Source organism: Candida pseudojiufengensis (genome assembly GCF_024610245.1).
Source record: "Candida pseudojiufengensis strain CBS 10847 chromosome Unknown scaffold1, whole genome shotgun sequence".
NCBI classification, from domain to species: domain Eukaryota; kingdom Fungi; phylum Ascomycota; class Pichiomycetes; order Serinales; family Debaryomycetaceae; genus Lodderomyces; species Lodderomyces pseudojiufengensis.
The window spans coordinates 964,904-990,826 of record NW_026261530.1 but is presented as its reverse complement, the minus strand read 5'-3'; the positions used below and the strand labels follow the sequence as shown (position 1 = coordinate 990,826).

Genomic DNA, 25,923 nt, shown 5'->3' with positions numbered 1-25,923 from the left:
TTATCTATATAGGTTCTAATTCATTACTTACTTTTAATTGAGTAACGGGATCTAAATCAATTAATTTTTTTTTCAGTGGTTTATTAATTAAACCTTTTATACCTCCAACACATATATTTCTTTCTTGATGCTTTTTTAAAGCATCTAATCTTGCAAATTCTTTACCACAAGGACATTTACTTAATTTAGCTTCACTATGACCTTTTAAATGTCTATTTAAATCATGTTGTCTAACAAATTTTTTAATACAAAATTTACAACTAAAAGGTCTATCAGATAAATGAGTTTGAATGTGGGATCTAACATTATATCTTCTGGTAAATAATTTCCCACAATTCTTATAAGTACATTTATAAATTTTATTTTCATCTGGTCCAATCCAATAATTATCTAATTCTCCTGGTGGTAATAAACTTGTTTTTTTAACTCTTCTTTTGGGGGATGAATCTTTAATTTGTTTTGATAATGATTGTTTTGAATTTGGACTTATTACGGGACTCCATTCTAATATTTGTTTTGGTTTAGTAGGAGTAAGGAATTGTGATTGTTGTGATTGAGAATGTTGAGCTAGAGGTTGATTTTGAGGCGGTGGTGGTTGTTGTATTGATTCTTTCACCGGTGATGAAGATTGAGTTGAAAAAGGTGATGATAATAATTGTTGTAAATAATCAGTTTGTTGATTATATAATGGTGTATAAAAATTTACATCTTGTCTTAAACTTGGATGTAGTGGAGATATATCAAATTGTTGTTGATTATGTATTTGAGATCTTTGAGGAGATGGTGATAATGGTTCTGGTGATGATTGCCATTCAGGTGATTCATTTGAAAGTTGTGGTGGAGTAGGAGGTGGTAAGAAAGTATTGAATGTTAAATTTGGCTGTGGTTGGGGAACTTGTTGTTGAATTTGTGAAGATGGTTGCGAGTATTGTTGTGGTACTTGCTGTGGAATTTGTTGAGGTGATTGCTGAGAAGATTGCTGAGGTAGATTTGGTTGTAAAGGTAAATGTGTTTCTAAAAGTGGTTCAAAATCATCTACATATTGTTTTTGTTGTTGTTGTTGTAATGTTTGTAAATATTTTGCAGAATACAGATTTATAATTTTTTGATCATTTCTAATAGGAGTTGGTGAAGGTGGAAATTTATATGATATTGGATTTTGATTTGTAACAATATATTCATCTTGTTTTATAGTTCTTGGTTGAGTTTGAGATAATTGTGGTAATGGTTTTGTTGGAGTTGAAATTTGTTTTATTGGTGATGAATTTAATTTTGTAAATGTATGATCTTCTTCATCTTCTTCTAGTAATGGTTCTGATTCAAAATTAAAATTTAATATATCTTGACTAGGTACTGACGGTTTTTGAGTTTGATTTGGTGTGTGTTGTTGTTGTTGCGGAGTTGGTGTTTGTTGTTGTTGCTGTGGTAGTAGCAGTGGTTGTTGCTGTCTCTGTGGTAATTGTACTCGTTGTGACTGTGGTTGTAGTTGTTGTTGTTTTAAAATTTCTCCAGGTGATACACTAATTGGTTGTTTCATAAAATCTAAACCATTTAAAGAAAATTCACGATTATGATCTGCAAATCCAAATATTGCAGTACCACTCATTTGCCTACTATGAGTTTTTGATTTTGATTTTTGATAAGAATGATAAAAGGGATTATTTGCATTATTATTTGAATTGTTATTTGAAAATCCACTTGGAACATCTAAATCTTGTAAATTATTTAATGTTTCATTAAATAAAAAATCAATTTCATTTGAATCAGATACTAAAAATTGATCAAAAGTTGTATCACCAGCTTTCAATTCCTCAAATATACTCTCCATGATTTAGTTGGTTTGGTGGTTCTTGGTAGAAGAATATGTGTTATACAACTGTTGTTGTTTTTCTATTATTTTTTTTCTAGATATAATGGAATGATAAATGTTAAAATAGCTGCAAAAAATTAGAGATTTTGTGTTAGATCTGAGTTACTCTTTTAGTACAAAATGTAAACAAATCCAATTATATAGCAATTTTGAGTAACTTGACAATATTCTACTAGAAAAATAAATTATGTATGTATTGTAACTTACTACTTACTTTACGCTTAATATCTATTCCAATAATAACATCTTTCTTGGATCTTCAATTAATTCTTTAATTGTTTTTAAGAAAGTTACAGCTTCTCTTCCATCTAATACTCTATGATCATAAGTTAAAGCTAAATACATCATTGGTCTTGAAACAATTTGTCCATTTACAGTTACTGGTCTTTGTTTAACACCATGTAAGCCTAATACAGCAGTTTGTGGCATATTAATAATTGGAGTTCCATATAATGAACCAAATACTCCACCATTTGATATAGTGAAAGTACCACCAGTCATATCTTCTAAAGTTAATTTACCATCTCTTGCCTTTTTACCTAATGCTGCTATTTCTTCTTCAATACCTAATATTGATCTTGATTCTGCATTTCTAACAATTGGAGTAACTAAACCTTTTGGAGTTGCAACTGCAATTGAAATATCAGTATAATCTCTAAATACTAAAGTATCATTATTTTCTATTGATGCATTAACAGCTGGAATATCTTTTGCTGCTAAACATGCAGCTTTTGAAAAAGCTCCCATAAATCCTAATTTTATACCAGTTTTTTCTAAAAATTCGTCTTTATATAATTTTCTCATATCCATTAAATTTGACATATCAACTTCATTAAAAGTAGTTAATGAAGCAGCTGTATTTTGTGATTCCTTTAATCTTTCTGCTATTCTTAATCTCATTCTATTCATTTTAACTCTTTCTTCATTTCTAGAAAAGTTTGTGAATGATGGTGATGATGATGATTCTTTTTTAGTTTCTTCTTTCTTTGGTTTTGGTTTGTCTTCTTTTTTAGGTTTTGATGGTTCTTCCTTTTTAGGTTCTGGTTTTTTCTCCTCTTTTGGTTGTTCTGGTTTTTTCTCTTCCTTTGGTTCTTCTTTTGATTTATCTTCTTTTGATTTATCTTCTTTTGGTTTTTCTTCTTTTGATTCTTCTTTAGCTGGTGCTTCTCCACCTTCTTCAATTTCTGCAATTTCTTGTCCAACTTCAACAGTTGAATCAGGTTCAACTAAAAGAGTTTTAATTGTTCCACTAACTGGAGCATTAACTTCAACATCAATTTTATCTGTCTCTATAGTAGCTAATAATTCATCTTGATTAATAAAATCTCCAACTTCTTTATTGAATGAAGCTAAAGTACCTTCAGTAATAGATTCAGCCATATCCGGTACTTTTACTTTAGTTGATGCATATCTAATTGAATTTTGAATTGAAAATGAGGAAATCTTACAAACATTTGAAATTGGAAATGATGTTGTTGGTAATCTTGACTTGAGCAAGCTTTGTCCAGCTCTACTTATATTTCTAGCTAACATAATGAATATATGGTGAATAAGAGTAGTAGGTTCTGTTGAAGAAGAAGTACCGAAAAAAAAAAATATTGCTTTTCAGATTAATTTTATTGGACTTAAAATATAATACCCGCCCGGAGTTTTTATTAACCCAAACGATGACTACAAATATAATATGAAACAAAGAGGAGAAATGGTATCGTGTCAATGAACCTTGTCTCGGTTCGTTTGTGAGCTGGAATATGTTTCACATTGCTAATATGAATCAATGTGTTTTAAGACCATTTATCCCGGACTATATAGTTTCTATGCAGAGTTTAAACATTCCGGAGTTTTTTTTTAACGTGTAGATCGGAGAAATTGTGAAACTTTAATACATCATTTTTTTTGCAGCCATCTCTTCATCTTGTCTCAAGGATTTTTATGTTAAGTTTCTATTGATAAATTCTCAGCACATAGCTATAGCGCCCACACGTATGGTGTATATTAAAATTATGACGGGCATATGTATCTCAAGAATTCAGACTTGAACTCCGATGAAGCACATAGAAGTGTAACGCAGAGACAACACTAAGTTTCTCAAGCATTTGAGTAAGTTCGACTATAGCTCTTGAGGATGCTATTATGAAGTTCAAGATTGGCATATAAACAGGTTATGCACTGGATTTATGAAAGCGAATGAAAATTTCCTATAGACAAATTAGGAATAAAATCTGAAACAATTAAGAATCATTTTGCAATTATTGTCGAACACAACTCATCTCTGTTTAAGGACAAGTCAAAATTCATTCCCTCAAACCCCTTCTGATACAAGTCACGATCTGAGAAATTAAACACAATATTACTTCATTTCATGCCCTTATGTAAATTTTGTTTTGAGTGGTAACTCATATTGAGAAATTTACGTCGGCTGCAAAATAAATCTATTTCCTGAAACATAGTTAAGAAATTCAACAAATTCTTTAAAAACACAAATGGTCAATCAAAAAATTAAACCATTTAAAGATAAACTTTTTAAATTAAAGAATAACAGATGCATCCTTCAAAATCTTGACACATTTCTTCATGATTCATCAATGTTAATACAAAGTTTTAACGAATTTTTTTTAAGAATTCAAATTAATTTTTCACACAGAAAATGGAATAGGCAAAGTACCTTTCATGGGAAATTTTTGAACAATCACACGGAACAACTTTCAATATTTTAGACAGTTGATAATACATTTCAAAAGTACGATAGGTTATGTATTTTGAACAGTGAAGAGAAAAATTCACTTTAGCAAATGAGCAAAAGAAAAAAAATACATGAGTAAAAAAAACCCATTGTTACATAGATACAATATCGTCATGAACAGGATTCGAACCTGCGCGCCCAATGGGCATACCCTTTCCTTCTGTAGTAGAATAGCAGGGGTACGTCTTAAGACCACTCGACCATCATGACCAATTGTTGAAAAATAATTTTTTGGGGCCACCACTTTTTGTTGAAAATGACTTATTTGTCGCTTGACCTCTTTTGATTTTTGTTGTAATCCTCACAAAATTTTGGGGCCATATTCTCATTAATGTCGTAAGTTTAGGCCGGAAAATTAATTAAGGATCTACTATTATGATATATATTATCTAAAACATGACTCACCCAGTCCAGTGAAGCATCAAAATGACATAAGTCGAGTGTATAATCTGTGATGAGTAGAATGATCGATATCTATTGGAACCAGACTGTTCGAACTTATCAAAAATTTTTTAGTCATTGCCTCATTTAGTATCGTTTGAAAAATTTGACTCATCGAATCTACTTTTATTTGCTAAGAACCAGAACTGTTCCTCGTTACTTTGTTTAACCAAGCCTCAGACTACCACACAGATATAATTGTTGTTCATTTTTTTTTTATCCTTTTAACAGAACTTGAAATTCTCAAAATGTAAATTGAAGTAAAATTTTTTTTTTCTACTTGAATCATATTTTGCAACCAAATAATCAGAAATAATTAAATTATTTTTCATCAACAAATACCTTTATACTATTACTCTCAGAATTATAGACAGTGTTAACGGATCTCATCACTTCTCATTATTCAACTATGAAGAACTCATTCTAGTATGTATACTAACATAAAATACTTACTCTTACAATAGTAAACTTTCTGAGTGAAGACCCATACCTCAATACTTATATATTTTTGCCATCAATCATCAAAAATCATGAGTAATGAACTAGGGTTATCACATAACTGGAGTCACCCTTTGTTGGAAAGTTATAATTTTCGGGCTTATCGTGTAATGCAAGTAATCAATGATATCATTGTTTCCCCTTTAGAATAAGATTTTCAGGTCCTTAAACAAGTTATAGTTTATCAAATTTCAGGAATTTTAAATTTTAACAAAGAAATGAACAATACCCAACAATAAAAACTAAAGACATTGGGAAAGTTAAAATTAGAAAAGAACAATAGCAATTGTCTTGAACCCTTAGATTAGTTATAAACTCTATTGGAATTTGAAATTTTGTCCTATTGCGTATTCAAGATACAATTATCATATACATTACAATATTGAATTTACTAATAACTTTGATTCAACCTTGTTTAGATCAAATATAATATTCCAATATATAATAATTATTTGAAATATGAAGAGGTACGTCATTTTTAAAAGAATGGAACTTAAATATTTCACCAATTAAAAACTAAACGAGAATATTAAAAATGAGGATTAGATTGGTTATATAATGTTGTCAAGTGATGTTAACAAACATATGATTTATCAAATAGAAAAGTTAAAATAGAAAAGAAATACAAGTAGTTAAGAGAATACTATTGTAAAACAAGGGGGAATATTGATCGGTTGTAAATGGCTACAGATTTGTCTTTCTTTTCTTTCTTTCTTTTTCCCCTAGCCAATATGGTCATCTAAAGTAAGCGTGAGATATAATAAAATTTCTTCTTAAATCTGGGGAGGCAAAGAAGTCATTGCATTATTTAAATTAGTTCGTATGTGAATCAAAGAATTAACTTAACCAATACTTATAATAATTATAATTAATATTTTATGAGGGAATTTCAATTTAAGACAATTTTAATCGTTTTTGGAGAAATTAAAAGAATTTCCTCGAGAATTATAAATTTAGATTAGTTGTTTGTTTTGATTAATTAAAGTACTTAATAACGATCACAATCTTTTAACTATGATTAGTGTAGTACAATACAATATGTAAAAATAGCAAAGATTGTACGTTTTTAATGTATAATTTATTATCTTTCTATACAAACTCTCATTAAACTACTTAAAATGATATTGATTGGTTTTCTCGATGATCTTTCTCGTTTTTGAATTTTTTATTTTGTTTTGGTCCAAAGTGAACGACCAATTTTTTTTTATAGTATGAGGGATTTATTTTTGTACTACTTTATTATACGTGATAAAATTACTTAATAAAGAGATTTTCATATACAAAGCAGTTGGTAGCAGTATTCTTACAGCTGAAAAATTTTTTATACTCAGTAAAAATTTTATTCTTGCTTGTATACAGGAATAGGTAGCAGTTAAGATTGTTTCAAATTGAAATATGTTAAGTTCAATAAACAATTGAATAAATAAATAATAAATAAATTTATAATAAATTGATCGATTATTCCCCTGATTTTAAAAATTTTTTGCTTTTTTTGGGTTTTTCTCATCATCAAAATATATTTCCAAAATTTCATTCAAAAGTTTTATAAATTCATCAAAATTAGCAAATATTCATATTTGTTGATAAATTGAAAACTTATTTGTTTTTAGTTTTATTGGTTTTCATTATACTGTATTATTAAAAAGAATATTTAGAGATTTTTAGAGTTAATATAAAGATCAATATCAATAAAGTCAAGTACTAGATATATCATTTTTCATATATTCAATTTTCCAACATTAGAATAGAAACAAACCGTCATGAATTTCTAACATTTTGTAAATTTGCAAAATTTTAGAGAGAAATAACATTAAAGAAACAAGTAACAACAAACTACTATCAAACAAACAACCAAACAATCAAAGATGATTAATTTATTTGGAAAAAAGAAAACATCTTCAGATTCAAGAAGATCTTCAAATTCTTCATGTAGTTCATCAAGTTATAATTCATCATCTTCAAATAATAATTTAACATTTAAAAAATTTGATGAAAAAAAAGATTATAATAAAAGATGTAAATTAAAATGTGGTAAATCATCTAATAATAAAGCAAAACCAGTTGCAGTTAGTTTTTGTTTAGGTAAATAACATCAACTCAGATTTGATGATGATTAATGATAATTTTTATGAGTATAAAATGAAAGTTTTCCTTTTTGTTTTAATATTTATTTTATAGTTCTTAGTTTATTAGTTTTGTTTTTTGATTAAAAAGAAAATAAAATGGTTTTATTGGGGTTTTTAAAAGTTTTAAACATGTACTTGTAGAATATTTGATTAACTGACTTGACCATCACTGTTTTCATTTCTGATCTTACTGCTAATACTATTTGGTATTTCTGAAGAAATGAATAGTTCGACAGTACAAAACAATTTCTACTATTAGAATCACCACGCCAGTACTAAAAAGTTCTACTACTACTAGTACAAACGCCTTCGACTACTGATACTAAGTAATACACCAACGACTAGTAAAACGAGAAATTCTTAGACTAAGTTTAGCCAACTAACATGAATAAAAAAAATGTAAGAAAGCTCGTAGAGTCAAAATTTCATTTTAAAAATATTTAAAATTTCAACTGAACATTAGCATTTCTTATCGATTTAACGGGCTAGAGAGTACGGAAACACTAGGATCTTCATTTAGTAAAAGACCAATGCATAACCGGTCAATGCAAGTTGTCCCGTATATTAGCAAAGAAAGAAGAAAAAGAAGAAGAAGAAGAAGAAAGAATAGAAAAAGAATTGAAAAGTTTTTGAAATTTGTTGCGCGGTCTATGATTTTTAGTGATGATGAACACAAAATCAGAGAGAGAGGTCTATAACGTGTATCCAATTTTAGTAATTAGATACGAATAAGATCTTATAAATAAGTATATGCAATTCATTAATTAGTTTCTATAGTCATTAATCATTAGTTTTCATTAGCCATGAATCATTAGTCATTAGTTTGTCGTTAGTCATTAACCGTTAATCATATTTGCCGTTAATTAGAATAGCCGTTAATCAGTTGCCATTAGTCGATGTTTTAATAGTTATTCATTATACCATTAGCATTCATATTTCATTGAAATTTTGTTCATTCATCTTTTAATATTATCATGTAAATGATCAATTTTTGATTTTTTAGATAATCCAATTCTTGATTTTTTAAAATTATTACTTGTATTATTTACAATTTCAGATAATGGTTTTGATTTAACTCTTATTCTTTTTAATGAATTTTTTTGTAAATTTTTATTTTCTTTATTATTTGAATTAATTATGGATGAACTTTCATTTTGGTTGGATTTAATTTGATTGGGTTGAGCATTAGTTTCCTTTTCTTTAGTTATTTTATCATTTGTTGAAGCTGAAGGTTTATTTTGATTAGTTTTTATTGAAGATTGATTAGTTGGTGTAGCTGTTCCCGCTTCTTTGACCAATTTTTGTTTTTGATTTTTTTCAAATTCAATATCATCATTATTTGAAATTGTAGTTGATTGAGATGCAATTGATGGATTTTTAGAATTATAAAATTCAGAATCATTTGAACTAATTGTATCAGATTGATAATTAAGTTTTATAATAAATTTATTTTGATTATTTTTTAATTCTTTGTCTTTGGTGGGAGATTCTTGTTCAACTCTAATTTTTGAACTAATTTCTATTGTTGTTGGTGTCGGTAAATCTTTATTAGATTCCAAACTTGTAATTAAATTTTCTTCAATCAGTGAAAATGATTTTTCATATTGATTTATATCAAGACTACCCTTATATGTTTCTTGTGGATCAGATTTAAAATTCAAAATAGGTAAATCACCAATTAATTCCGGTTCAGTTTTAACATTTCCATATTGTTCATCATAATCATAACTTATTTTTCTTTTTAGACTTATCTTTTGATCTACAGCCAGAATTTTTTGAATTTTTCTTTGAATCAATTCATCAAATTCATGTTTCATATTCTGCACTGGTCTTACTTTTTCTTCTTTCAAAGTCACCTGTTTTACATTTTCTTCTTTGAACAAAGGTGATGAACAATCAATTATTTCAGATTCTTTAAATTGTTTTAAATCAGGTATAATAACATTTTTTAAAATATCAGTTTTATCTAAACTTTCTGTTTTTAAACTACTATCTTGAATTAATTGATTTGCAGATGAATAAGTACTTGATCTTGATTTTATTGGTTGATCCATAACAATTTCTAAACTCTCATCTTTTGTTGATTCATCATCAATTATAATTATATCTTCTGGTATTTTTGGATGACTATCATAAATTTCTTGAGTTTGTTGTTGTAATTGAGTTGATATCAAATCATTTTCAGCTGTTGCAAAATCCACACAATGAAAGTTTCCATTACTTAGTTGACTTATACTTTCTTGTTGATTATAATTATGACAATCTGATGTTTGTGTTTGTTGATGTTGTTGTAGTTGTGGTAAATGGTTGTAAATTGTTATTTCTTCTTCACTGTCAGAAACATGAGTTATATCTTCAATTGGAAAGGTTTTTGGTCTATGAGCATCTGGTAACTCTACCGTTAATTTATTCAGTTTCGGTAGTCGACTTTCGGGTAGAGTTTTACTTCTCCTATTTTGATGAACCTGTTGTCTCATATCTTGGTTGTCATAATCAAAATAAAACCAAAAAAGGAAAATCGCGTGTAGAAATTTTAATTTAATTAATCTTCAACATCTTCAACAAATTTTTTTTTTTTTTTCAACGACTTCTTTCATTAATACGGATTCTTTGTCATTGATTCAATCGGTATCCTCAAGTTAGGATATGCTCATATTTGAGGAATTGAGACCTAGTGAAATAGAGATCCCACGGAAACCAATACTTTTTAAATATAATTTCCAACAAATTATTTTTTGAATTTCATAAAAACTATTACAATTTTATTTAGTTTTTACCAATTTTTTTCAATTCCATATTGACTCAAATTTTATCTATTTTTAAACAACATTTTAAAAAATCAAAGGTTGAGAGGCAGTGATTACATCCGTACCGCACACATCCTACAAAGGTGTAGTGTATTACAAAAAATTATTTAAAAAAGGTTTATTCAAAAGTTCATATAAGTTGATGGATTCATAAACAGTAAACTAATGAAACTGTTTGAAAAATTGTTTAAAATCTTAGATGGAAATTGTTAAAGTTTACAAAAGGAGATTTTTATCTCATATTTTACTTTCAATTTACTTTCAAATTCACGGATTTTATTTGAATTTTTCATCATTGATTCATTTTTTTAATTTATATGAATTAAACTTTTTATTTCAGTAATACATGATCAAATAAATATTTATAAATATATATGATGGTTTTATGATTTATTGATTTTTAAATTTCCATTTTACCAAAAAAAAAAATTTAAATCAAATATGTCAAAAACTTTGATTTTGAAAATACCTGTTTGAAGGCTTGGATTTAAATTTGATGATCAACTTGTAGATTACTGGAATCATTAATTGGAAAGATAATTTGAAACAACTTTGTTTTTCGAAAAGAAATATTTATGATTTATTCAAAGGTATGGTTAGCATTTATCAATATTCGTTAAGTTAAAATATTTACCGATTTAAAGGGCTCCCTTATGGATAGCTTCCAATACTGTTTTGTTTATTATTTGGCAATAGGTATGTCTTAATGAGGTGATTTTTTCTTAAGGATTGAATTGATTTATGTGTTTGAAATTCATAATTATTTTTCAAGAATAAGTTAAAATTGGAATATGTTTAATAAGTTGTTTTTAATGGTTAGTTTCACATTTAAAGTCTTACTCATTTATGAGATAGATTGAATTTGACTTTTTTTGTATGTACAAGATTATAACGTTGAGGAATTATTTTGAGATTAAATACTAACACTACATTTCATGCATTAAAACCAAAGCCCAGTATATGAGAATTGAACTTTGGATTAAATACAATTTAATAGGGCACTTCTTTTCATTCGTTAATATCTTGATAAATCTTTGAAAAATTGTTTCAACTAACTTCCAATTAACTTAACAAAGAAGATGCTTTTTAAATTACGGATTGGTAGAAAGTTTGAAGATGTTTGTTCAACTCTATTAAAAAAGGAAAACTTTGTATTTCAAATCAAATTCCATTTTCCAAATAGTTCGACTGATACAGCATGCCCAAGAATAAACAAAACTAAGCATCTTTAAGTCTTGAATGTTAAATCCTGCAAATCATCGTATAAACTAGATTGGTTTAACGAACAAATATGAAAAAGCAGAGTCAATAAAAGGCTACAACCTTGGTGATGGGATGTCGAACGATATTTGCTGATGCTTTAACCTTTTCCATCAGCAGCATTAAAACCTTTTATTGAACCTATCTTTCCATATTTAACAGTTCATTGAACCAGTCTACCTAATGCAATGATTGGAAGATCTTTTCCTATTCAATCGAGTCGCTATTAGATGAAATTTGTAATTCCTTCCATAAAACTTACTTAAGAAAATACTCCCAAATTGTTTTTGATTGTAAAGTAAAATATTAGTTGCTTTAATAATTTCATGAAATCTACTCATTTAATCTTGTACCTAATTGGAGAAAAAATAAACGTCTAAAATTTTTGGATAATCTTCTTCTTCAACTGCTGCTGATTATTCTATTACTTCTGATTCTTCCTTTAAATCTGTTTCTCCTGCTTTTTCTTTCTTAAGCGTCTAATGTTTCTAGTGCCTCTGCTTCTTTCTTATCTTCGAAAGAATCGTCATATTGGATGGTTCGTCATCACCTTCTTCTTCTTCAATATTAGTACCACTCCAATCTTTCTTCTTTTATAAGACCTAAGCAGGCCCTAAGTTCCATGCAAATAATAAATTTGATCTCAATAGTCAAGAAGGAATATCAAAAATAAATGAATTTTTGGTTGTCAACAAGTTATATCAAATTTTAGCTGGTAAAGTATTGATTTTTGAAATCAAACTTCTAGCAAAACCTTACACATTTGATTAATTTAAGCAAAGATCATTTTTCATCCTCTACCATTGATTATGATGTTGGAACAATTCTTGACTTAAAATAATGTGTGTCATGTTAAGAATTATATAAACAACTACAACATGTCTGACTTGTAAATTATTGAACACTTATCCACTATGAGTTTCTGATAAAGTATTGCAACATTAGCCTTCTTCTTGTCGTGTTTGATCGTATTAAAAGTTTGTTTTGCCCTCATGTAGGCTACCGCTAAGGGACATTCCCCATATAGTTTTAACAGGAATACATAAGCTGAGACTGTTATTGAGTGTATTAATGATTTGATACTGATATTAAATTGAACAAAGAATATGTTGTTATTGCATTTGTAGGTATTAGATATAAATGTGATATATAATAGAGGAAAAAAACACGTATTAAATGTGTACACATTTGATTTATGGTTTCGTGGCGTTTCATAAAATTCGTGTACTTGAACAAGAAAAGTACAAATTTAAATAATCTGCAAAATTCTTGCACTTGGCTGCAAATTATCATTATAATGAATCAAGTTTCTAGCTTCATACATCAAACGTTGATTTTAAAAAAAGATAAATCAACTTTTGTTTACAACTATTCTATTGATGCCAAGTAAGTTAAACAAAGTAAACTTTAATAGGGTCATGTATATTAATAAGTCCTAATTCCTCAATTGATTTAAAATTCATGAGGTATCTATATAAGGGATGAACTTTATCTAGAAGTCCACTTATTCTTCAATTGAATTAGGAAAAGATTGATCAAAACATACGTAGAATAGTATGGCAAAATTTATGAATGAACCAAAACCAATAGGTGGATCAAGTTCAAAACTTAGTATTATGAGACAGAAACTATGAACTTAGATAAAATACCAGAACTATCCCAATACTCCATTGAATTGGAGAATTAAGTTTTACCATTCGTATTGAAGATACAATAATACAAATGAAAGTTAGAGAATCGATTCAGATATGTAATTTTAGATTTAATGTAGTACTGATCTCTATTTGTTATATACTATAAGTATGAAGAGCTCTTAGTCAGTTTTCATGATAAATATTTAGCAGCGGTTTGATAAAATGATTTACCTTGAATTTCAGCGATTTCTTTTTCTAATTTACTTGGTTGACGTGAACCATCTCCACCAGCGAAAGTTCCTGCACCATATGGTGATCCACCGTGGACTTCACTTAAATTAGCTTGTAAAGCAAAGGCATGAGCATAACCTAATGGAACGAAAATAATACCATGATGAATTAAAACGGATAATGAGTTAACAATTGTGGTCTAAAGTTATAAATGTTAGTATTGGTTAAAATATCGAAAAAAAGGTCTATTTTTGATGCCAACTTACTTCCTGACCACCTCCCAAAGTACCTGTGGACGTAAATACCGCAGCGATCTTACCGCTAAGCTTTCCTTGACTCCAAAGGCCTCCTGTTGCATCCCAAAAAGCTAAAAGTTTGAGTTAGTACTTTTTTGAGTAATCTAAAATTGGTAGCTTTTCACGAATCGTGACTAAAACACCAAGACTTTCAAAGTTAGAAAGTTAAGTTAGCAAACATACCTTTAAATTGAGCTGGGAAATTACCAAATCTAGTTGGAATACCAAAGATGAAAGCATCATATTCTTCTAAAACTTCATTAGTTGCAATTGGATAATTTGGTTTTGGTGGAGCATGTAATTTGGTTAAGACTTCATCACTTAAAGTTTCTGGAACTTGATAAATGACAGCTTGACCACCAGCAGCTTCAACACCTTTTTTTTCTTCTTCTGCTAATTGAGCAATGTGGTGATATAATGTGTAAATAATAATTGCAACTTTAATAGCCATTTTGTTTTATTTGATTGTTGATTTAAATATAATTGAATTGATAAAGCAAATTGATATAATAGAAAATTTCAATTGAGAGTGAGTAAAAGATAAATCGTGGTATATATATATGAAATCTGGTAATTTTATTCCAAACATGTAAAAATTAATAATTTATTATTAAACAAATAAGGGTTAAAGTTGTGTCGACAATAAAACAATTACACAAAGACGGTGAGACGGTTTAGTAGTATAATTGAAGTTATTTAAGTACCACAGCTTTTTAAAATTAAGCAAGCATATATTTAGTTAATTTACATACTGTAAATATTTATTTTTACTAATGAAATTACAAATTCGGAGTGTGAATTTTTGATACCATTATCAAATTAAGAGGAGAAAATTGTGTATTATAATGCTGTGGAAACAAACCATATGGACCATGACGGAATAACGATGTTATAACATAAAAACTGTGTATTAATATCTTTGTTTAAGTCGTTTTAAATAATGAAACTTACTTACTAATTTAATTACAAATTTTTGAAATTTGTAATTAATTATTAATTTTTTATTTTTTATATTTTATTTTTCTTTTCAAGAGAGAAACTCTTAAACAAGGACTAAGAATAAGAAGCGAAGCTCGAGGTCAACACTGAAGGCACCTGATCAATAACCGATCAACATTCACTCCCATTAGAATTCATGTATTTTATGTAACATCCTAAAACTTCCAAATAATCGCAAGAATTGACATGAAATTAAAAATTTAAAATCTATTTTATATTGAGTTTCCACTTAAGAGGTAATTCAACAAATAAAAAAAAACGAAAATACTGAAACAAATTTGTAGAAAAATTGACATATGGCATATTAACCAGCTTAAATTGAACCTCAAAATAATGAATTGATATCTACGTCAATACGAATTGTAATAACAAAGACCAATAAAACAAATGAATCACCAGATATTTTCGAGAAATTCTTATTAGGGAGGTGATTAATTATTCTGGAATAAAGAGCAAGGCTCTTAACTCATTTTTTACTAATAAAATTTAGTAAAATTAGTAAAATAATAAAGATAACATCATAGAATTACGAAACTTTTGTGTAATTAATAAGATATTATTATTTTTAATTTTTTAGTTCTTTAATTCTTCAATTCTTTATTCATACAATTTCATACAATTTCCATTCATTTTATGTTTAAATAAATTTTTTTCAAAATTCAAATAAATCTTTATAATTGATTGATATTACCAACACGATTGAATAATAATTTTCAATAGATTTACATTAACAAGAAAGTTAAAAAACAATGGTGAAGATTGCAATTATTGAATACTCAACTTATGGTCATATAGTGACTCTTTCAAAAGAAATTCAAAAAGGAATTGAAGCGGCTGGGTTCAAAGCTGATATTTATCAAATTGCTGAAACTTTACCTAATGATGTATTAGAAAAAATGCATGCACCATCAAAACCAAATTTCCCTATTGCAACATTAGATGTTTTGATTGAATATGATGCATTTATATTTGGTTTCCCAACAAGATTTGGTAATGCACCAGCTCAAGTTTTAGAATTTATTGGTGGAACTGGATCAATCTGGCAAAATGGTCAATTAGTTGGTAAACCAGCTGGTTTATTTACATCAAGTGCAACTCAAGGATCTCAAGAAATTACTCTTCGTAATTTCTTATCAATATTAGCTCATCATGGTATGCCGTTTGTACCTTTAGGATATACTAATGCATTCGCGGAACAAGCTAATGTGGAACAAGTACATGGTGGTTCACCATATGGTGCAGGTACTTTTGCTGCAGGAGATGGAAGTCGTCAACCAACTCAATTGGAATTAACAATTGCTTTTAAACAAGGTGAAGCTTTTGCTAGAACTGCTAGTAAATTTTATACATCAGAAAAAAGATCAATTAATAAAACTGGTGAAAAATCCACTGGTGCAACTTCAACTGGTGCTGCTGCAACTACAACTAAACCAGCTCAAGCTAATACAAATGCTACTTCACATGAAAAATCAACTTCTCAACCACAAAGAGCTGCACAAACTTCAAAAGCTCCAGAAACTACCGATAAAAGTTTCTGTTCAAAATGTATTATAATGTAGATTAGATTTAAAATAATTAAAAGTTATACTTTATAGATTCCAAAACAATAAATAATTCTTAATTCATGTGTTAGTCGAAAATGATTTGTAAGTAGTATGTTGATAAAACCGTGTGATGACAAGACTGTGTGATGACAAAACCGTGTGATGATAAAACCGAGTGATGATAGAGCCGTGTGATATAACCGTGTTTGTCAAATTTAGAAACTCAAAGTCTTGACTCTTTTACTTACGTAGATGAAAAATGAAACTGAAACCTACGTAAAATAATTGTACATTATTTTCAAAATCTATAAACCATATATATGTAATAAAGCTAACAAATTGTCAATCAATTTCGAATCCAAAAGAAAATCCTGTATTTTCAGTTAAGTTCTCCCATTTTTTACTCTTTCCTGTATCATTACAATATTGTTTTGCTTCCAATTTTTCAACTTTTAATAAAGCATCTTCCAATAAACTTTTTTGACCATTATCAATTAATAATTTCAGTAGAATCTCAAATATAGGTAAATTTAAAGTTAATTCTCCACAATCTTCATTTAAATCAACATTATAATTTAAATCAATATTTAGTCCTAATTGTTTTATTAAATTTTGTACATCACCTAATTTAAAACCTGATATTTGACCAGGTTTATTTTTTAAAAAATTTAAAACTTGAAATAATTTCATTGATGGTACAAAATTTTGAGTTATTGCTATTGAATCATCAATATTTATAACACTATGCCACCAACCCAGTGGTACAAACATACATTCTCCTGGAAAAGTTATACCAATTTTAATATCTTTTAATTTTGTAGAATCATTATAAAATCCAGATATTACCCATTCAGCTATACTTATCGGTGATGTTACTTCACTTTCTTCTTCATCTGTTGATACACCTGGTGGAGTTATATTCGGTGGTAACATAATCCATAATTTTCTACCTTGAATTGAAACATTCCATGCAGATGTTGAATTTGGATCTTTATGGAAAGTAGAACCTGATCTTTTGGACCCCATAATTAACCAAGCATGATCAGGTCGGTAATTTTGAAATAATTTAAAAATGTCATCATTGAAGATAGAAGGTGGATTATATTCTTTTCGTAGTGTCTTCATCGCCTCACTATTACAATCAAATAGATACAAAGGACACTCATCTTGGTTGGACTTGAGATACTGAGAATACTTTGATAGATCCCAGAGACAAGATTCTTGTCGAAATTTGACATTAGGAAACCTTGTAAGTAGTGATTCAAATGTCCATTTGGGCCATCTTTCTGGGTCTTTATTAGTCAATATAAATGGCGAGTCAACAAAATTTTCGAATTCTTCTATATCAAATGTTTGTTCATCAAATCTAGGTATTCTACCATTTAAAACTTCGGGAGATGGATTTTTTTGACTAATTTCTTCTTCTGCGATAACGTTCTTGAAAATATTTGCATAATCAATCTGTGAACATTGGTAAGGTCTATAAATCTCATCACAGCAAAGTAAATTATTTGGAAGTTTTGGGTTTGCTAATTCTTTTATTCTTGTTACTGTTTGTTTCCATGAACCTAACCATGATAAATTATCAAATTTCTCCAGCTGATTAATATAAATTTGTTTCCATTTTTCTTCGTCATATAACAAAGCGTAAAAAATTCTCGAGGTTTGTGATAAATTTATCAAACTTTGTATATCATCCATATATGAAATAATTTTTAAAATCAATTCATTAGGTAGTATGGAAAATAATCCTAATAATTTTTTTCTTTGTTCTTGTAGATCAACATCATCAGCTAAAAGTTGATTTCCACTAGGTTTTACATTCAACGGATGAAGTTTGTTAGCTATAGCTAACGTTGAGACTGTTCTGCATAATCTTTGCTTTTTAGCTGGTGGTTCCATATAAGTTGCAAAAAAGAAACTTTGATGAAGTGAAAAAAAAAATAAATTTTCAAAACTTTTTCTATCAGCTTTTGTGACTTGCATTATCACTCCACAATTTATTTATTATTTTTTTCAAGCAACTAATGCTTATCAAACAACTACCAAAAACCAGACTCATCAGAACAAACCGAATCATTAGACTAATGACAACACAACCAGAGACGGAGACTCAAAAACCAATAATATTTGCACCTGAAACTTATCAATATACCAAAAGTCATTTATCAGAATCTGATCTTTTATCAAATCCATTTGATCAATTTCATAAATGGTTTAAAGAAGCTCAAGATAAATTACCAAAAGATTCTGATATTATAGTAGAAGCAACAAATTTTTCAACTGCAAATTTACCAAGTGGTAGAGTTTCTAGTAGGATTGTTTTATTAAAAGAATTAGATAAATATGGATTTTTAGTTTATTCAAATTGGGAAACAAGTAAAAAATCAAAAGATTTTAATTCAAATAAATATGCCGCTTTGACTTTCTTTTGGCCACATCTTCAAAGACAAGTTAGAGTTGAAGGTATAATGGAAAGAGTAACGAGAGAAACTAGTGAAAGATATTATAAAACAAGACCAAGAGGTTCTAAAATAGGTGCTTGGGCAAGTCCTCAAAGTACAAAAATTAGTTCAAGAGAAGATTTAAATAAATTAAATGAGGAATATGAAGCAAAATTTAAGGATTTGAAAGATGACGAAATCCCATGTCCTGAACATTGGGGAGGTATGAGAATAGAGCCATTAGAAGTAGAATTTTGGCAAGGTGGATTAAGTAGATTACATGATAGAATTAGCTTTAGAAGAGATGATTTAGAAAAAGATTGGGAAATTTTTAGATTAGCTCCATAAAAAAATAGAATATTTTATAGATATTGATAAATTTATATACATGCATTTTCTAATTCTTCTTTAAATGACCTCTTTCATATAGTAAAGCAGGTTCTCTTTTAGGTATCCATTCTTTCTTCCTTAATTCTCTTTCATTTTCCTTTTCATGTTTTCCAGGATATATAATTCTTTCATCAATTGGATCTAGATTACTTTGAGGATTTTCAATATCTTTAATTAAACCATCTTGTCTTTTTAATTTTTTCAAAAAAGTTCTTATTTCTCCAAAACAATTCATACACATGAAATGTGATCTTTTAACTGCTCCACAAGCTGAACATCTAACTATATTATTTAATGGTTGTATTTGTTTATTACCAGGAGTATATAATTTTACTCTTTTTCTTCTATATGACATTTTCTTTTTTGGAGCAGCTTTTAATATTGTTCCATTATCTATCATGAATGGTGGATCTTGTGAATTTTCTAATTCTTCTTGTAATTCGGATAATCTTGAATCTTTTTGTTCATTTGGAACCAATCGTATTTTGATTTGTGGTATTATTCTTGGTAGAACACCCCATATCGATTGTTGGGGAGACGTTATTGAGCCGAACCTTAAGGCAAATGACATTGCAGTTTGTTAGGTTGATCTGGTTCATACTGAAAATTTTTAAATTATTGTGAATTATATTTTATCAAGTAGAGTGTCGTGACAGAAAAAGAAAGACTCAGACATCTAAAACATTTGTAAATTTATCGCTACCAAAATAAAATATAATTTGTTGAAAATACGAGGAGTGTTTCATATTATATTACCACACTTATTTAAAATTACTCCACTAGACTATTTAATTATGTGTTGAATAGTTTTAATTTATGAACCACCAAGTTTATTTTATGCATAATTTTCTTTTTTACATCAAATCATTCATCATGGATTTATTATAAACTGAAAGCTGTGTAAGTTCATTTAGAGTATATTCACTATTATAATTTAAATTTGTATATCATATTTCCCCAGCGCATTTAATTCATTAATATCATTAGTATAGATTACCAACGATAAACTAAAGAGGAATCCAAAGACGAAAGAAAGTCAGACGTGTTACAAAGACAACTATACCATTAAAGGATTACCCGCATTAAGTGCCTCATAAGTCATCAAGGTGTTGAGTTCAAATTTATTCGGGTCAGGAATTCAAACTTTAAATACATTGTCATCAAAATCTCCAGTTATAATTGTTCATTTTTAAAATTTGTTTTCTTTATAGTATTGAGATGGAAATCATTAGTTACACAGGGTTTATTACCTTTAAACAATCAGAAATGGGCAGATCGTATAAAAGAAGAAAGGTTTTACTGGACTAAGACTCATTTTTATTTTAACATCATAGTTAGAATTAGAAGCAGAATTAGATATAGAATCATCATCAGGTGGAGTTCAAGTTGAAAGTCCAAAACTTGAATTTCACCAGTTGCTTCAACTTCAACTTCACCTAATGTTGTTCCATATTTGACTTTGTTTCTAAAATAAAATCAGCATCTTCGTCTAACTCAACCTTTCTTTTTTACTTATGCCTACTCACTTTTTATTCAAAAATTTGAATTTAGTTCAAACAATGAAATTATTTTTAGTAAGTCAAAAGAAATGAGTTTTTGAAGAAACGAAAATTTGAAATAGAATGAATTTTTTGGTTCTCGTATATTTATATGAAAACTTGGCTGCTAAAAATATTAAGAAAAATGGCTTTGGGCAGGAACTTGTAAGCTCAATAACTAAACACAATAAAAATTCTTATCATTCATCATATGATTTTGAGATATCGATCGGTGGAATACTGATGATGTTGGTAGAACCTTCGAGATGCAATGAGTTGGTGTTGTGTCTAATATCAGTATAGCTCCATCAAGTTGCAAAAGAAAGTAACAAATTCATAATAATAAATTTACGTTTATTAATTGGCAATTTTTAAAAGAAATGGATATTGATCATACTGAGTCAAATACCGATAACGGTATAATACTAATATTGAAACTAATGTGTAGTTTAAGGAAGAGCTATTTCTTAATGATCACTGCTAATGGTGAGGCAGGGACAAATCTTATGAAGTCAGATGATGATCGAATTTTTGTTAAACCACCAAAAGTATACACATAAATTCCCTCTAAATTGCCAATCCAAAATGTTTATATATGTGCAAAGCCTATAAATACATGATGTACTGAATTGGATTAATTTTCAATTGCTTCATGAACATTGAAGTTCAATGTTTTCTTCGTGTTGCTGCTTTGAATCTCTCTCTTGGTTTACCTAACAACTTATTTCAAACTTGAAAGTAATAGTACGTGTCATTACCAATTATTTTCAATTTAACGCGTATCACAAACAAATTTGATCTCTTAACTATTTTTCTTTTTTTTTATTGATTTCGTTTACAATCAACACTTTTTAACAAACATAACAAAATCAAACAATCATGTCATTTGAAGAAAGATCAACACAACCAAAGAAATATGTCGGGTTTGATACCATCACAACTCAAATAGAGAATAGATTACTAAAAAGAGGATTTCAATTTAATATAATGGTAGTTGGAAGATCAGGCTTAGGAAAATCAACATTAATTAATACATTATTTTCATCGAAATTAACTCAAAGTAATGGTAGAAAATCACCATATGAACCAATTGAAAAAACTACAGAAATCAAAGTTACACAACATACATTATTAGAAAATAATGTAAGATTAAATATTAATGTTATTGATACACCAGGATTTGGAGATCAAATAAATAATGAAAAATGTTGGGAACCATTAGTAAAATATGTAAAAGAACAACATTCACAATATTTAAGAAAAGAATTAACTGCTCAAAGAGATAAATATTTGTTAGATACTAGAGTTCATTGTATTTTATATTTCATTCCACCAAATGGTCAAAAATTAAAACAATTAGATGTACAAGCTTTAAAGAAATTAAGTGAAATAGCAAATGTAGTTCCAATTATTGCAAAATCAGATTCATTAACATTAGAAGAAAGAGATGAATTTAAGAAATTATTACAACTGGAATTTATGAAATATAATTTTAATATATATCCATATGATTCAGAAGATTTATATGATGAAGAAAGACAATTAAATGAAGATATAAAATCATTAATACCATTTGCAGTAGTTGGATCAGAAAATGAAGCAGAAATTAATGGTAAAAATGGTAATGAAATAATAAGATGTAGACAAACAAAATGGGGAGTTATTAATATTGAAGATGTTAGTCAATGTGAATTTACATTTTTAAGAGATTTTTTAACAAGAACTCATTTACAAGATTTAATTGAAACTACAAATTTAACTCATTATGAAACTTTTAGATCAAAACAATTGATTGCTTTAAAAGAAAATGCTAGTAATCCAAACAGGCAATCACAAATCAATCAACAAGCTGTACATTGATGAATAGATAGCTTGAGTTTACAGTTACCTAATTTTAGTTCCAACCTCTAAATTTATTACAAATCAAGACCTATTTTTCTGCGATTCTCAATTGCTACTAAAGTATCTATATATTTAAAGACGTTAAAAATTCGATTGTAAATTTATATGTGGCGATTCGATCCGTTGCAGTTTTTTTGTTTGAATATGCATCGACCAATCTATAACTGGAAACAAAAATGAGTGAATGTAAACTCTTCACCGTATTTGGTAAATAGAGTTGATCTAGTACAACCACTGCCTTTTAACTACCGACAATGACTTTATTCTTTAATATGCTTAAACAGATTCATATTTCGAAATTATCAATACCTTTAGCTACCAAATGGCGTTTCAGACTATCCGGTTACATGAAGGTTTCTCATAAACAAGGACCTAATAGACTTTCACGGCTTATTAGGACTTAGTCACCTCAATCTTGAGCCTATCAATGTAAGCTCATATTCAAAATAATCGAGCTCACTTCAATCGCCTGAAAACCCTGAAATCAATATTTTACGCTACCAAATTTCAATACGCGTCTAAATAAAATCCCCGATAACATCAAGTCTACACAAAAGTAAAAAATATTTCTTACAGTACTACACATCATCTTCATAACTTACTATACCCATTTGTAACCACACTTATTCATTAAGAATCATAATGGGAGTCAAGGGACTAAATCAATTGATTAAAGAGCATTCTCCTGCATCTTTCAAAGAATTTCAACTTAAAAATCTTTTCGGTAGAAAAGTTGCCATTGATGCATCAATGTGTTTATATCAATTTTTAATAGCAGTTAGACAAACAGATGGTCAACAATTAACTAATGAAGAAGGAGAAACAACATCACATTTATCTGGATTATTTTATAGAACAATAAGATTAGTTGAAAATAATATAAAACCTGTTTATGTATTTGATGGTAAACCACCAGTTTTAAAAGGAGGAGAATTGGAAAAACGGTTATTAAAAAGAGAAGAAGCTCAAAAACAAATGGATCAAATTAAAGATGATGGTACAGTTGCAGAAGTTATGAAATTTGAAAAAAGATTAGTTAGAGTAAGTAGAGATCAAAATGATGAAGCTAAAAAATTATTAAATTTAATGGGAATACCAATTGTAAATGCTCCATGTGAAGCAGAAGCTCAATGTGCTGAATTAGCTAGAGGTGGGAAAGTATTTGCTGCTGCATCTGAAGATATGGATACTTTATGTTATGAACCTCCTCAATTATTAAGACATTTAACATTTGCAGAAGCAAGAAAAATGCCAATTGATCAAATTACATATAAAGAAGCAATTGAAGGATTAGATATGACAAAAGAACAATTTATTGATTTATGTATATTATTAGGTTGTGATTATTGTGAAACTATAAAAGGAGTTGGACCAGTAACAGCTTATAAATTAATAAAAGAACATGGTTCATTAGATAATATTGTTAAATTTATAAATGAAAATCCTGAAAAAACAAAATTTAAAGTACCAGAAAATTGGCCATATGATGAAGCAAGACAATTATTTTTGAAACCTGAAGTTACAAACGCAAAAGAAATTGAATTAAAATGGAAAGAACCTGATTTAGATGGATTAATTGAATATATGGTAAAACAAAAGGGATTTAGTGAAGATAGAATTAGAAGTGGAGCTGAAAAATTAAAAAAAGGTTTAAAAGGTGGTGTTCAAGGTAGATTAGATGGTTTTTTTACAGTTGTTAAACCTGCCAACAAAGATGATAAAAATGATAAAACAGATAATAAAAAAAGAAAAGCTAATGATAAAAAGGGAAGTTCTGCTTCCAAAAAGAAGAAAAAATAAGTAATGACAAAATAAATTTAGTTCTATTATTATGATATATAATATTTTTTTTAATCTTTTGGTTTTGGTTTTTTCTTTTCTGCATCAGTTTCTTTTTCTGCTTCTATTTCATCAACATATTTTTTAATTTCATCAATCGTTAATTTTTCTATTATTGCATTTGGTTTCATTACTGAAATTTCTATATTTTTTGCACCAGTTTGAACAACTTCTAATAATGATTTTACAGTTAATTTTATAGTATCACTTTCATCTAAATCTTCTTTATATTGTTTTTCCAAAAATTCTTTTACTGTTTTTGATGATCTTCCTATTGCATGAGCTTTCCAAGCATTAAAAACTCCAGAAGGTTCAGTTTGATATAATTTAGGTATATTATCTGCAACATCAAATCCTGCAATTAAAGTAGCTATACCAAACGGTCTTGTACCACCAGATTGTGTATATTTTTGTTGTACTCCTGCAACATATTTAGTTAAATATTCAACACTTACAGGATCTTCTAAATTTAATTTATGAGATTGAGCTTCAACTCTTGCTTTATCTATTAATATTCTTGCATCAGCATTTAAACCAGCAAATGCTAATAATATATGATGATCTATTTTACAAATTTTTGATGGAGTTGTTCTTGGATCTTGTAGTTTTAAAGTAGTTCTTCTCTCACATCCTAATACTACTACATTTTTACCTTTTACTCCAACTGCACAAGTTCCTCTTTTAACTGCTTCTGATGCATATTCAACTTGAAAAACATGACCATCAGGACTATTAATAGTTAGTATATCTATTTAAAATTGCCAATTGACTTAGGATATCACATACGAGAAAATGGACAATGCACTATCGTAACCACTCATATTTGTTTTGTTGTTTTAGTTGATAATTGTAATTGATTAATTCTTGATATTTTTTCGCCTTTGGAAAATCAAAAAAAATTAAGCAGTTATCATCACCACCAATAATAATGATATGGGTAAAAAAAATATAACACCACAGATACCAAATAAAGATAATTTTTCAAGAATATCATATTTATATAATCTTAGTAATGCATTAACTACTATAGATCCAAATTTATCTCGAGGGTATAATCGAAACTTAGATTTGATTTCCAAAAAGACTGTTTCCAAAATATCACCTAGTTTAAAAAGAACCGTTTGTAAGAGATGTCATACTTTACTTATACCAGGATTAACAATGTCAATGAGAATTGAAAATTTAAGTCGAAAACAAAATCCTCAAAATGATGTGTTTGTAACGAAATGTTTACAATGTTCCAAGCTAAAGAGATATCCAATTGGGAAAGATTTAAATTATATACCTTTCCATGAAAGAGTTAACGAAGACACCGATATGTCATAAAAATACAAGAATCATCATAAAAGTCTATTTCTATA

The 25,923-nt window shown here is 28.2% G+C and overlaps 12 protein-coding genes across 12 annotated transcripts; 5 read left to right on the top strand and 7 right to left on the bottom strand. All coding sequences in view use genetic code 12, as the record gives it.

The window, feature by feature from the left end:
* Positions 1-4: 4 nt before the first annotated feature.
* ACE2 (DNA-binding transcription factor) lies at positions 5-1,828 on the bottom strand (the record flags this gene model as incomplete). Its single annotated transcript, XM_051758356.1, has 1 exon — positions 5-1,828. The coding sequence occupies one exon, from the start codon at positions 1,826-1,828 to the stop codon at positions 5-7; it is 1,824 nt and encodes a 607-aa protein (XP_051613922.1).
* Positions 1,829-2,098: 270 nt separating this feature from the next.
* KGD2 (alpha-ketoglutarate dehydrogenase) lies at positions 2,099-3,403 on the bottom strand (the record flags this gene model as incomplete). Its single annotated transcript, XM_051758355.1, has 1 exon — positions 2,099-3,403. The coding sequence occupies one exon, from the start codon at positions 3,401-3,403 to the stop codon at positions 2,099-2,101; it is 1,305 nt and encodes a 434-aa protein (XP_051613921.1).
* A 5,231-nt stretch (positions 3,404-8,634) lies between these two features.
* On the bottom strand, positions 8,635-10,155 carry KGF55_003548 (uncharacterized protein; the record flags this gene model as incomplete). Its single annotated transcript, XM_051758354.1, has 1 exon — positions 8,635-10,155. The coding sequence occupies one exon, from the start codon at positions 10,153-10,155 to the stop codon at positions 8,635-8,637; it is 1,521 nt and encodes a 506-aa protein (XP_051613920.1).
* A 3,414-nt stretch (positions 10,156-13,569) lies between these two features.
* On the bottom strand, positions 13,570-14,357 carry PST3 (flavodoxin-like fold family protein; the record flags this gene model as incomplete). Its single annotated transcript, XM_051758353.1, has 3 exons — positions 13,570-13,809; positions 13,877-13,977; positions 14,090-14,357. The coding sequence occupies 3 exons, from the start codon at positions 14,355-14,357 to the stop codon at positions 13,570-13,572; spliced, it is 609 nt and encodes a 202-aa protein (XP_051613919.1).
* Positions 14,358-15,654: 1,297 nt separating this feature from the next.
* YCP4 (flavodoxin-like fold family protein) lies at positions 15,655-16,464 on the top strand (the record flags this gene model as incomplete). The annotated part of the gene is made up of 1 exon (XM_051758351.1): positions 15,655-16,464. One exon carries the CDS (start codon positions 15,655-15,657, stop codon positions 16,462-16,464), a length of 810 nt encoding a protein of 269 aa, XP_051613918.1.
* Positions 16,465-16,791: 327 nt separating this feature from the next.
* Positions 16,792-18,351, bottom strand: KGF55_003545 (uncharacterized protein; the record flags this gene model as incomplete). Its single annotated transcript, XM_051758350.1, has 1 exon — positions 16,792-18,351. One exon carries the CDS (start codon positions 18,349-18,351, stop codon positions 16,792-16,794), a length of 1,560 nt encoding a protein of 519 aa, XP_051613917.1.
* A 185-nt stretch (positions 18,352-18,536) lies between these two features.
* Positions 18,537-19,241, top strand: PDX3 (pyridoxamine-phosphate oxidase; the record flags this gene model as incomplete). Its single annotated transcript, XM_051758349.1, has 1 exon — positions 18,537-19,241. One exon carries the CDS (start codon positions 18,537-18,539, stop codon positions 19,239-19,241), a length of 705 nt encoding a protein of 234 aa, XP_051613916.1.
* Positions 19,242-19,290: 49 nt separating this feature from the next.
* KGF55_003543 (mitochondrial 54S ribosomal protein bL32m) lies at positions 19,291-19,854 on the bottom strand (the record flags this gene model as incomplete). The annotated part of the gene is made up of 1 exon (XM_051758348.1): positions 19,291-19,854. One exon carries the CDS (start codon positions 19,852-19,854, stop codon positions 19,291-19,293), a length of 564 nt encoding a protein of 187 aa, XP_051613915.1.
* Positions 19,855-21,700: 1,846 nt separating this feature from the next.
* CDC10 (septin) lies at positions 21,701-22,681 on the top strand (the record flags this gene model as incomplete). Its single annotated transcript, XM_051758347.1, has 1 exon — positions 21,701-22,681. The coding sequence occupies one exon, from the start codon at positions 21,701-21,703 to the stop codon at positions 22,679-22,681; it is 981 nt and encodes a 326-aa protein (XP_051613914.1).
* Positions 22,682-23,365: 684 nt separating this feature from the next.
* On the top strand, positions 23,366-24,523 carry KGF55_003541 (multifunctional nuclease; the record flags this gene model as incomplete). Its single annotated transcript, XM_051758346.1, has 1 exon — positions 23,366-24,523. The coding sequence occupies one exon, from the start codon at positions 23,366-23,368 to the stop codon at positions 24,521-24,523; it is 1,158 nt and encodes a 385-aa protein (XP_051613913.1).
* A 50-nt stretch (positions 24,524-24,573) lies between these two features.
* Positions 24,574-25,383, bottom strand: PRE6 (proteasome core particle subunit alpha 4; the record flags this gene model as incomplete). The annotated part of the gene is made up of 2 exons (XM_051758345.1): positions 24,574-25,291; positions 25,349-25,383. 2 exons carry the CDS (start codon positions 25,381-25,383, stop codon positions 24,574-24,576), a joined length of 753 nt encoding a protein of 250 aa, XP_051613912.1.
* A 112-nt stretch (positions 25,384-25,495) lies between these two features.
* RPR2 (ribonuclease P protein subunit) lies at positions 25,496-25,888 on the top strand (the record flags this gene model as incomplete). The annotated part of the gene is made up of 1 exon (XM_051758344.1): positions 25,496-25,888. The coding sequence occupies one exon, from the start codon at positions 25,496-25,498 to the stop codon at positions 25,886-25,888; it is 393 nt and encodes a 130-aa protein (XP_051613911.1).
* Between the last annotated feature and the right edge of the window lie 35 nt (positions 25,889-25,923).